The 13,147-nt window shown below is 38.0% G+C and overlaps 1 protein-coding gene across 1 annotated transcript in view; it reads right to left on the bottom strand.

Moving 5' to 3' along the window:
- LGR5 (leucine rich repeat containing G protein-coupled receptor 5) overlaps positions 1-13,147 on the bottom strand; it is a 139,973-nt gene that overhangs the window by 18,026 nt on the left and 108,800 nt on the right. The window contains exons 8-14 of the mRNA XM_069975231.1: positions 12,040-12,111; positions 10,008-10,079; positions 8,687-8,755; positions 8,531-8,602; positions 4,504-4,569; positions 4,227-4,298; positions 3,317-3,388 (exon numbers count right to left, since the gene is read on the bottom strand). Coding sequence (XP_069831332.1) covers positions 3,317-3,388; positions 4,227-4,298; positions 4,504-4,569; positions 8,531-8,602; positions 8,687-8,755; positions 10,008-10,079; positions 12,040-12,111 — 495 coding nt within the window. The remainder of the gene's footprint in view (positions 1-3,316; positions 3,389-4,226; positions 4,299-4,503; positions 4,570-8,530; positions 8,603-8,686; positions 8,756-10,007; positions 10,080-12,039; positions 12,112-13,147) is intronic.

The raw sequence follows: 13,147 nt of genomic DNA, 5'->3' as shown, positions 1-13,147 counted from the left end.
AAAAAATAAATATATATATAAATATACATTTATTTATATATATATTTATTTTAACAGTATATTTAATTGCGCAATGATGGATTCGTTTTAATAAAATTATTGAACAACGAAAGTGACTTTTTTACAACGAAAATGTGTTTTATTAATTAAATATATTAACCATTAGAGGAGTCGGCATTATTGCCGATTTGCCGACTATTTTTTTTCACTATTTTTGCACTTTTATTTTTTCCACTTTTTTCATTGTAATAGCAACTGCAACTACACGAAACTAAACCCTTTCACACTCCCACTATTGTAGCTGCAATTATTAAGCCGTTATTGCAAGGTTTGTTTTCGGTTCGGTTTGTAAGAATCCGAACTTCAGGAAAGTTCGGGGGATCGAACCGAAATTTTCAAAAGTTCGCTCATCCCTAGTTGTAATATGTATAGGTTTTAAATGTATAGGTACAGATCGTGCGGCTACTCACCCTACCTATTATTAGAAATAAAATGACTAAAGAAAGGTGACAGAACTCTCTTCTGCTTACAGTTCACAAACACTGAATTACATATATATATATATATATATATATGTATATATACAGTACAGACCAAAAGTTTGGACACACCTCATTCAAACAGTTTTCTGTATTTTCATGACTGTGAAAATTGTAGATTCACACTGAAGGCATCAAAACTATGAATTAACACATGTGGAATTATATACTTAACAAAAAAGTGTGAAACAGAAAATATGTCTTATATTCTAGTAGCCACCTTTCGCTTTGATTACTGCTTTGCACACTCTTGGCATTCTCTTGATGAGCTTCAAGAGGTAGTTACCGGAAATGGTCTTCCAACAGTCTTGAAGAAGTTCCCAGAGGTGCTTAGTAGAGATGAGCGAACCGGGTTCGGGTTCGAGTCCATCCGAACCCGAACAATCGGCATTTGATTAGCTGGGGCTGCTGAAGTTGGATAAAGCTCTAAGGTTGTCTGGAAAACATGGATACAGCCAATGACTATATCCATGTTTTCCACATAGCCTTAGGGCTTTATCCAACTTCAGCAGCCACCGCTAATCAAATGCCGAAAGTTCGGGTTCAGATGGACTCGAGCATGCTCGAGGTTCGCTCATCTCTAGAGCTTAGCCCATGTTGGCCCTTTTGCCTTAACTCTGCAGTCCAGCTTACCCCAAACCATCTCGATTGGGTTCAGGTCGGGTGACTGTGGAGGCCAGGTCATCTAGTGTAGAACCCCATCACTCTACTTCTTGGTCAAATAGCCCTTACACAGCCTGAGGTGTGTTTGGGACCATTGTGCTGTTGAAAAATAAATGATGGTCCAGCTAAACGCAAACCGGATGGAATAGCATGCCACTACAAGATGCTGTGGTAGCCATGCTGGTTCAGTATGCCTTCAATTTTGAATAAATCCCCAACAGTATCACCAGCAAAGCACCCCAACACCATCACACCACCTCTTCCATGCTTCATGGTGGCAACCAGGCATGTAGAGTCCATGCATTCACCTTTTCTGCGTCAGGTTGGAACCAAAGATCTCAAATTTAGACTCATCAGACCAAAGCACAGATTTCCACTGGTCTAATGTCCATTCCTTGTGTTCTTTAGCCAAAGTCTTTTTTGCTTGTCGCCTGTCCTTAGCAGTGGTTTCCTAGCAGCTATTTTACCATGAAGGTCTTCTGCACAGAGTATCCTCTTACCAGTTGTTGTAGAGATGTGTCTGCTGCTAGAACTCTGTGTGCCATTGACCTGGTCTCTAATCTGAGCTGCTGGTAACCTGCGATTTCTGAGGCTGGTGATTCAGATGAACTTATCCTCTGCAGCAGAGGCGACTCTTGGTTTTACTTTCCTGGGGCAGTCCTTATGTCAGCCAGTTTCTTTGTAGCACTTGATGGTTTTTGCAACTGCACTTGGGGACACTTTCACAGTTTTCCCAATTTTTCGGACTGACTGACCTTAATTTTTTTTAAAGTAATGATAGCCACTTTTCTTTACTTAGCTGTTTTTTTCTTGCCATAATACAAATGCTAATAGTCTATTCAGTAGGACTATCGTCTGTGTATCCATCTGCACTTCTGCACAACACAACTGATGGTCCTAACCCCATTTATAAGGCAAGAAATCCCACTTATTACACCAGTGAAGTGAAAACCATTTCTGGTGACTACCTCATAAAGCTTATCAAGAGAATGCCAAGAGTGCGCAAAGCAGGAATCAAAGCAAAAGGTGGCTACTTTGAAGAACTTAGAATATAAGACAGATTTTCAGTTGTTTCACACTTCTATGTTAAGTATATAATTTCACATGTGTTCATTCATAGTTCTGATGCCTTCAGTGTTAATCTAGTTTTCATAGCCATGAAAATACAGAAAACTCTTTGAATGAGAAGGTGTGTCTAAACTTTTGGTCTGTACTGTGTGTGTGTGTATATATATATATATAATTTATTTTATTTTATTTTTCGCTTGACAGCATGCCCAGAGCACCCTTCAAATACTTTTAGGGTTAGCTAATGTTTTGACCTTTCTGTACAATCGCTTTGCTGTCAACAGACATGGTAGTGGTGAGAACCTTAGCAGACCATACAGTTTTAGATTACATTTTGATAAGGTATATACACATCCCAAACAACACTTGACTGGTGCAGAAAAGTTGACAAAAATGTAAGAAGAGGTATAAGCAGATATTTCTTTGCAGTGAATAGGGGTTTTAATATGCCCTTGTAGTAAGTATAGAATATAATGTTCAACAATGTGCATTAATTTTGACCCTGCCTGATCTAACAGTAAAAGGGACGAATAGGCAGCTAGCCAACACTGGGCAAAATATGTGACAATTTGACTGAGGTACCAGTCACAAGGGGAGCTGTGGGCAATTATAATACAAAGGCGCCATACCCTCTTAAATATGTGAGTCACTGCTCCCGTATCTGGAAGCATGGCCTCCTTTTTTTTTTTTAAAGTAATGTGTAAGATGATTTTGAACCCATACTAGAATAAACTCTAGTCACAGCTGGATATTCAAGTTTTGAGTGGTTAAAACATTTTGGAAAAAAAGATTTTTCTAAACCTGCATGCTTGTGTTGATCGACCCTTCAGAGTGGGGGCATTGTTATTTTAATACTCTCACTGCTTTTATTAAGCACCTCAGATGTGCACAGGAATAATATATTTCTTTTTTATGATCAGTGGCCCAGACAAAAATTAGACACATTTTTGGCCCAGTAGGATTGATAACTTTGGGTTACTATAAAAGATACTTTAACAACAGCCAAAAGCTTAGGGTTTGGGAAATATTAATAAAATACAACTTACAATTTGACAAGGGAAGGTAAGGATGAAAAGGAGTGAGGATGAACATGTACGATTTTGTTCCAGGCCAAATCCCTGTACACAGAAAGAAGATATTACCAGGTATAAAAAAATTATAGTAATGGTTACTGTACTGTTTTTTATGGTAACTGTCACATAACATGAAAAAGTAGTTCATAAACTGAAAAATATGATGGACAGTCCATATGCCATGTTTATAAGAATATTACTCCATTTTCATAAAATTGCTGCTGAAGCTGTCACACAGAAAAAGGATTTACCATTTTAGAACAAAACATTTTTTTTTTACCATGGACAGAAATGTACACAATGGTGGTGGTGGGGGGGATTTAAGAAGACCGGCGTACAAGTACACCAGTCTTATATTAAGCACTGCCCCTTTTCTCCGACAGGATTCACTAAGAGGTGCACGCCTCTTAGCGAATCCGGCCTGCCGGGCGCCCGAATCAGTGCCCGGCGTACGAAATCTACACCTGCTGATTCGGATCATGATTTACGTCTGCGAGCAGGCGTAAATCTTGATAAATTAGGTGCGGGATGAGGCCGCGCCTCCTCCCTGCCTTGTCAAGCCCCTGCAAACTACGTCAGCCCGCCCATCGGGCGAGCGAGGCGTACGGGAGGCGTACGCCAAGGAGAAAGGACCTCCTCCCTGATGTACGCCTCTGACATACGCTTCGTAAATCCCCCCCTATGTTTCTTTGCCAAGACCATAACTCGATATCCACAGTAATGTAGAACTTATGTAGCCAAGATATTGCCACAGGAGATCACTCATTTTTAAGAAAATCGTGTCCTTTTTTAACATATTGCTGGCTTTGTGGTATATTTATTAGTGCTTAAAAGGATTACATAAAGTCGGATCAAACAAGTAGAAGATTTAGTAAGCACTTACAAGGATCTCAGGACAGTCAGTTGCTGAAAGGTGCTGGATCTAATTTCATAGATTTCATTATGACGCAAATCTCTGAAATGACAGACAAATTATAAGCGCCGAGCTGCAGTGTGAAATTTCATAACAAACCTCTCCATGCAATCATATCACCTCTAACCTAAAAATGACAGGGCTAATGGTGTTAAGCATCTCATGATTAAAGTGATATGGCTTGGAAGGCTTAAGTAACAGTGAAAGAATTAACTGTAAAACACCTGCCCTTGTAATAAATACTCACATCTTCTGAAGTCGCTGACACCCTGAGAAGCTGGGCAAATCCTTGATAAGATTATATGACAAATCTCTGCATAAAAAAAAAAAAAAATTAAGTGTTTCAGCTCCATAGTGATTTTACATACCTGACTTACAACAAATGTACAGCAGGAAAACACAGTCACAAGAGAAAGTCCATTGGTAAAAAAAAGTAAGGAATGAAAGAAATATTCATTAAACAATCGGGTCACTTAAATACTTTAAAGTGCATGCATCCAGCCATGCTGGCCTGGGAAGCACTACTGTGAAGTTCAGGACTGAAATCCAATACAGGCACATACAAGAAAGGCAATCAAATTACATACAGATGAAGCTCCCACATGAATAAGAGCTTTCTCTGCTTTTTCAACCGCTTCAAAGAAAATGAAATTACCTCTTAAGTGCTTTAATGCTACCTTGCATCATAGAAATTTACTATAGTGCGTAAATAAATATCGCTCTTCCCAATTAATCACAGTTATGGCGGACTGGACACCAGCCAGATATAACTGAATGCATGTCAGCCACATCTGGACTGCTTTATAGTGGACATGTTTGGTGATCACATTGTTGGAGTTGTACTTATTACTTCATTGAATGAGCTCAAGCTCATACCTTGGGAATTGGTATTTTATTATTTTATCTTGGCTAATACAAGACACACTCAATACAATACAAGATCATCACAGAATATATGGTTACTACCATTATTTCATGTTTACATACTATTATGTTAACCAGGCCTATGGTCAATCTTAGGAGATTCACCATGAGTACAACGGCTGACAATACAGCAGAGTCGGCAAGTCAAATTTCCAACTCTTATTTTTCTACACTCCAACTCCATGAATCCAACCTTACGGATTTATAGTTCGGCAAATGTCTTGACTTTAGTAGCTTGTCATTTCCTGTTACAGTCTGTTGGCATGATTAAACTAAGAGACCTACTTCCATCAGATGGAGAAGTAGGCATCACCTATTTTCTACCCAACAAGGTGAGGGACTGTGAAACTTTTCTACAGGATATATAAAATGGTGCACAATACAAATAACATTTTTATCTGTATTTCCATGTTTTAAAGGAATACTTTTTTGTAGTTTTGGTAATGTGCTGAAATATGGATAGGAAAATGGAATAAACACACCCATGAACTTTACAAAAATTTAAAATGTGTTTTTGATTTTAATCCATGGACTTGGTAGAACATGCTGCATATTAAAAAAAAAGTAACGAACATAAAAAAAACCCTTGCACATAGCAAAAGAACAGAAATAAGAATATAACTATTAAATTACATATCAAATGTACTACACTTGTCTTTCAATAAAGAAAATACAAATATATGAAAGTGTAAGTGAGCTCTTAGACAGCTAAGAAGAACATTTCCCATGCAGCGTCACTGACCTTACAAAAATTCTAGATGTTGCCTACTCTCACTCTTGTGATTGATGTTGTTGTAGTGCCTAAGGGGCTGGAGCCAACCTAGATCAGGGGCCCCAAAACCAGGTGTCCTCAAGGCTATACATGCCATTTAGTGTTGCCATAATTACAATAATCAGAATACTACTAATAATAATCTTTATTTATACAGAGCTGACAATTACTATTTATATGTGGTGAATACATTTTTCTTCTTTTATTTAGTTACAGAAAAGAATAACACTTAGAGATATTCCCATAAAACCTGACATCTGGGTGCTGGATGAGCATAAGAAGAAGGAACTCCTGATGCATCCAGGCACATATTTCTGTACAGATGTACCCATGTGTTTATGGAAAGAAACTAGCACAAAACAAACAACGTCCATTAATAGTATAATACTGTGTCTCCAACCTAATAATAGAGAGAGTAAAATAATGAATGTAATAAATATCACAGAAATCTGTGCCTAATAATTTTTTTTTCTTGTAAATGCTCCAAATTTTTGGCTTTCACAACATCACAATGTGCTCTATGTTTCTGCGAGGCAGTTTTTTGTGTTTTAGAACCCTGAACTTGGATCTCCTTCTTTGCAAATATACAGGCGTTAGAGAGCAAAAACACAACATGTCTATAAATATAATTTTTCCTCCTTAAAACACAAACGCGTATGGCATATTTGTGGAAAGTTTTACAACACTCACACTGGTAATAAAGCAATAAATTGTAATCAGTGTTAATACAGCAAATGCCAAGTGAAGGAACACCACATGTATTCACAATGATCTAATAGCTGCTGTCATAAATTATTTTTTTTTTCTGTGTAGGTTAGAGACAAAATAAATCGGCTCTCTGGGAGTCTGCAGCTAAGTCATGCATGTCTAATCCTTATCAAATGTCATTTGTACATAATGATATATGCACCGATTGTGCTTGGTTACTTTATACATCATGGTTTCCAGATTGTGTAGTACCACGACTGATCCTCAAAGTTTATATCCTCACACACATACAAACAGAATTTATGCTGCTGCTATTGATGTTAGGTAGATAGTATCCAAGGCTGGAGTTAAATTAACTCTGTACCCACAATCTGCCCCCCCCAAACCACTTGTACCTTCGGATAGCTGCTTTTAATCCAACATCTGTTCTGGGGTCCGTTCGGCAGGGGATGCAGTTATTGTCCTAAAAAAAACTTTTAATTCTGCAGCGCTGTGTCTAACGGCCGGGGCTTACATTTGCATATGCATTAGGCTGGCACAACCTCTCTGTCCTTCCTCCCCACCCTCCTCATCATAAGGAATGATCCAGGTACATTTACTGCTGTTTGAGTTTTGCACAGGTGTATTAACGATCCAGCCCATGTTCATTATGCACACAGGTCGGGAATAGGAAGCAATCTGCCTGGAGCATTCCTAATGATGAGGAGGGTGGGAAGGAAGGACAGAGAGGGTGTGCCAGCCTAATGCATGTACAAATGTAAGCCCCGGACGTTAGACACAGCGCTGACGGATTAAAAGTTGTTTTTATGACAATAACTGCATCCCCTGCCGAACGGACCCCAGGACAGATCTTGGATTAAAAGCAGCTATCCGAAGGTACAAGTGGTTTGGTGGGGGTCAGATTGTGGGTACAGAGTTGCTTAAGTTATGGAGACAGACTGCAGTGCCAGCCAAGTTCCATGTCATAAGCCTGGGAGAACATATTGGGTGACAGGGGGTGTCCAGATTCTTCTGCAGTCCCACAGCTGGGAAACTTTGTCTTGACTGAATTTTAATTGCTAATTGTAAATAGCAGAGCTCAGGATGGCATGGTGTACAGAAGAGATGCTTTATAGTATACACAGAACACTGTAGCAGTCAGTGATTTTCATACACAAAGAGCTGTTCACACACACAATATGAATCGAGTAAATGAGCAGTTTGGGCTCTGTGTCCTGCGCTACTCATTTATTTTCTCTTCTAATTGCTGGAAAGATAGAACAAACTGTGTTCTTTCATGGCTGCTCTCAATATTTCTTGGACCATTCACTACCTTTGAACCGTATCTTAACAAGCAGAGACAAATTCCATAAAACAATCCCCCTCCCTCTGCTAAGACATTGCATGCACCAAGCTGGGCTAAGGATTTCATGTAGGGCAGCTATTCCAGTATGTTAAAAACTGTTAAATTCCTTCCTAAAGCACACAGATAATCTGCACTGAAATCTGATTCTCCCTCTCCCATAAGAGTACTGCACTCCCAGCGTGAACTGCCAAACGCAGCATTGAGATCAAACCAAGTGTCACATTCATGGCAAACTATCCTTTAATTCATATGATTTATTGTTTTTATTGGTGGCAAATAATTCTCCTCTAATAGCCGCTTACTGCATACATTTTAATAATCACTTGAAAGTGCCTACATTACTTTTCATCTTCGCTTCAAGCACATTTCCCCTGCATAAAACAACAGTTACTTGAGAAGAGGAGGATGTGTACTTTAATTATGGTAAGGGAATTATTCACATTGAGGCATTGATTTGCTAATAGAGGCCGAAGTGTGAATATTACAGGATTTCCATAAAATAATACTGATTTCTGGGGTACTTACAGCATTTGAAGGTTAGGCAGCTGATCACAGATTACATTCGGGAGACTGACCAGTTGTGCCCCTGTCAAGGTTCTGTGAAAACACCATTATATTATCAGCACAGGGGGGTTCTTGTAATTACACACCGGTCATATAAGGACTGTAATAAAGACTTACAGACTTTCCAGGCTTGTGGTTCCAGTTAAGTCAGGAAACTCTGTAATTTGGGAAGCCCCATTGAGAATCCTATAAGTAAATAATAATTTTGGCTTTAAGGTCAAGGTGGATGAGAAAAGGAAAAAAAAATGCTGAATATCAATGCAATATTGACAATTCACACAAACTGTGCACAAATGAACACACCAGAAAAGCTTGGACCAAAATGATGAGATTACTGTTGGGCTTTACATATTACAAGCTCAAATAGTAATCCTATTGGAAGATAAGTTAAATGACTTTGTAAAACATATATTCCCTATGGAAATATGAATATTTCTACTTCACAATCCAGAATAATGAAGTTTGGGGTTTAGCTATCTTTAGCACTCACATTTAATATCTGAGAGTTAAAATTTATCTGTTAGCTGCATTTCAGGTTATGGACTGCTGGCACCAGGACACACATGGTATAATTCATATAGCTGTCTGTGTTTCCAGAATGTAGAATGCAAAGTGTTAAAGGGGCATAACCAAGCAAATACAACGTTTCAACCCTCTCAGGGGTCTTTATACTTGATGAAGACCCCTGAGAGGGTCGAAATATTGTATTTGCTTGGTTGCTAAATAAACTTTTTTCCAGTGGATTTGCTTGGTTGCTAAATAATTTTTTTTCCAGTGGATGCTGTTGGACCCCTTACTCTTCTACAATAAAATAATAGTCATATGACAATGCCATCTTGCTTATCCCTATACTTGGACACATTCGGATTTAGGTGTATATCTGAGAACTGATCACTGAGAAATTGTGCTACATTTATTGGGTAAATAACAGCTGCAATTTGAGGGAACAAATAAGAAAGAAAACCCCTGAATAAAGTCTCTCTATGTATCTTCCCAGTTTACCCTGTAACATACACATAACAGGAATGACAGGCACAGTTTAGCTTCAAAATACTAATTCATATTATTCAATTTGTTAAGCCTCCAGCAAGTGTTACACAAGTGACAAGCATGAGTTTTTGCTTTCTGTCATGCATTGTGGCAAGTCTGTGAGCTCAGATATAACACAGTCTTGCAAAAACATAAAAGAATGTCATAAACAATACATAAATTCTTTTGAGTATCTGCTATAATATTCAATCAAAGTTAATTACTAAGTTTGACATTTAGAACAAAACAGAGTTTTTTTTGCGACTACACGGAAGAACCCATTATTCTGTAGTCCTGCACACACAGCTACCCTTACTACAAGCAAAGATCTCTATGACAAACTTCTTATCCATGACAGCCTTGAGTGTCAGCTATTCTGAATGATTTATTTAACATCCTAACAACTCACAGTGTCCGGAGCTCTGGCAAGTGCTGAAATGCAGATCTCCCAACATGTTGAATAGGGTTGTCATAGAAGTGACTGCAAGGAAGAGAATGAAAAATAACAGACATCCGTAAATGGGTACTAGATGAGTAGCCTGAAACTGTATGTCTAAGCAGTGTGTGTTTGAGTCTTTTTTCATTGCTACATAAATTAGATCTGCTGATACAAGCATCACATAAAGCCCCCTTCACATATATCCAGCAGTCTGGTTCACTTTCCCTCTAGCGCAGTCGCAAGTGCCGGAGGGAAACTGGCGCTAGAGCTGATTCCGTTTATTTGGATGGAACAGTTCAAACTATCTGGAGCTTCAATCTGGATCGCTCGACGTGAAGGACAGAAGAACGCATCTTGCAGCGTTCTTCCATCCATAGTGTCTAACAACTGATGGTTAATAAAAAGAAAAAAGAGGATAGGACGCCTGATTCATTTTTTACATCAGTTATGGCATTAGTTTCTGGTAAAATAAGGATTCTGGACCACCTGATGTATGTGAACCTGGCCTAGGAAAGTGATTGTAAGGTCCCATTCACATATCTGTCAGAAATTCTCTTTCATCATTGATTCCAGCAAAACTCCAGACAAAATAGCATAGAATAAAATGCTACTTTGAGGCTATGTTAACAGACAGTTTAACAGTTAACAGTTTGATACTGGATGCCTTAGAAGTCAATTGGAAATTGGAGTCAGTGCACACACAGCATAGAATACCGGCAGTAACTGAGTTTGGCTATAAAAATAATGAACATGATCTTTATTTACAACCTGTTTTTACAAAATACTGCAGTTTTTTCACCCGTTTAAACACTGTTTTATTGTCATTTAAAATTCCAACTGTATTTTGGGATTATTTTACAGTGCATGGACATAGCCTAAGTGGTAAAATGCAGAATGTCATGATGGAAACCTGGCAGACTTTATATCAATAGGGTCCTTTGTGTGCCATTGGTTTCCATCCTGTAATGGAGTAAGAAGAACTGAAATTGTTAGCACAGATGAGAATAAGCCAAGGAAGCTTCTGCTTTTTCTACCTGGATGCAACAGATAATGCATGTAATGCATTGAAACACTACCTGTAAACATATGGATAAGTATTACCCACTGTTTTATAACAATCTTCAAATGTTTTGTTATTGAAGGGGTTAACTTTTATAATTTGGGTGTTCTGACCCTTGGGGTTGTGCTTTTCAACATTGTGTGCTGCTCAGCATCTGAATTACAATTGTCTTTGATTTACCAGCATTGTGAACTGTTTTATGTCTTGCTCAATTGCCTAATCATTCCAGTGTGGAATGTGGTTTTGGTTATAGGATTATACAGCCACACTGTGGTGAATTTTGTTTTTTCTTTAAATGGCCTTACATTCTGAAACAATCGTCTGAGTTCTGCTCATGTGTAGCACAAAGCCTGTATCTAATGTGATTATGTTGAGCTGGGAAATGTCAATTTTATTTCCTATTTTGTTTTCCATTAATCACATTCTTTTCAGCCCCATGTGGAAGTGACACTTATTTAAATGAATTCATGTTCTACACGTTCCTTATTTCCTTTAGATGTGGTTCACTATGTCACTTAGAAAACATCACTTGGGCCAAGCAAGTATACATTAATCGCATGCAGATAATCCTAGCGATGTTATATACATTACTGACTAGTATCCTTGAACTGGGACTAGAACCTGGTATACATGTATATAGTCCCATTAGTTGGTATTGTTACCAATAGTAGTTTGGATTGTTACCAATACTATCATAACTTTTATTAATCTGTTAAAATATTTTTTGGCACGCTTTAAAAGTTACATTCGAAAATTATGAAAACATTTGAACCCAATTGTCTGTATCTAGAATGTTTTGATTGGTTCATAGATTAGTTTACACTGATGTAAGATATTTGTAATATTTATATTTATAGGACACATAAATAGTCCCAAGAACATAATACCAGTTTTTGAGAAAGTTTTACAATAAAAAACACAACATATCCATTGTCCACTTACATTGTAATAAGCGAAGGGTTCCCAATAAAAGCATGTTCAGGAATAGACCTGATATTGTTGCTATGGAATCCCCTAAAACATAAAATGTGAAAAAACATAATAATAATATATTACAAGGCTCAACCACATTTACTCTACTTACTTTCACACAGGATTGTACTTGACAACTATACTTGTCTGATTGAGAGTAACTGGAAGAGTGGCTGAGCATGTATGCTGCTGCGCCATGCACAAGGGACCCCTGTTCTCATGATTGGTTGGGGTCACAGCAGTCGGACCCTCACTGATCAGCTAGTTGCTAGTTATCACCTACACTGTGGACAGATGATAGCTTTTTAATCTTTGCATAACCCCTGTAACCTGAATAGGGAATTTCTGTTTTTATTGTGATATTTAGATTAAATATAAATTGTAGAGTATACTTAATAGACTTTACTTTTGTATAATAGTAAAAGAGACAAAAGCATGGTATATTATAATAAGAAATGTTTTACACCAACAGAGACAGATCATAGAGAGTGGGGAGAGTTGTGCTCAGACCCTAACCAATAGAAACCTTTGACATGTCTCTGACATTTCCATGATAGGTACAATTTAAGCTATATTCACACCAAACAGAATAGAACAAGATTTTGCAACTGTCCCATTCATCTGAAAGAGCTTTTAGAAATCCATGTGCTTACCACCAAAACCGCTTCATTCAGGTGAACAGAACTCATTTTCAAATCACAGGAACAAATCTGCTGTGTGTGAATATTCCCTTAGAGACCTGACTTGATTAAACCACATGTAACCAGATATAGAGATGTTTCATTGCCACAGTTAATAGAGCGTTTATTTGAGGTATATACAGTGGTGTATACAGTATATACAGTGGTGTACTCAACTAACAGGGCCCCAAAGCAAAGATAAAAATTATGTTTGTCTCAGGTTCAAAATGGCTCATTGTGTTTTGGACTTTGTTTACAGTGCTGAACCTGTGAAGACCCCATCCCTGTAGGGGTTCTGACCACAAGGGCATGGGCCCCTTCTCTTTGGGGAACACAAAGCATTTGCAGAGACTGCCCCTTTGGTATGTACCCCTTTGCATTTATTTGATGAAAACTAA

The sequence above is a fragment of the Dendropsophus ebraccatus genome, chromosome 1 (assembly GCF_027789765.1).
Source record: "Dendropsophus ebraccatus isolate aDenEbr1 chromosome 1, aDenEbr1.pat, whole genome shotgun sequence".
In the NCBI taxonomy this organism is placed as follows: domain Eukaryota; kingdom Metazoa; phylum Chordata; class Amphibia; order Anura; family Hylidae; genus Dendropsophus; species Dendropsophus ebraccatus.
The sequence above is the reverse complement of the archived record's forward strand: the minus strand, read 5'-3'. Positions and strand labels throughout refer to the sequence as shown.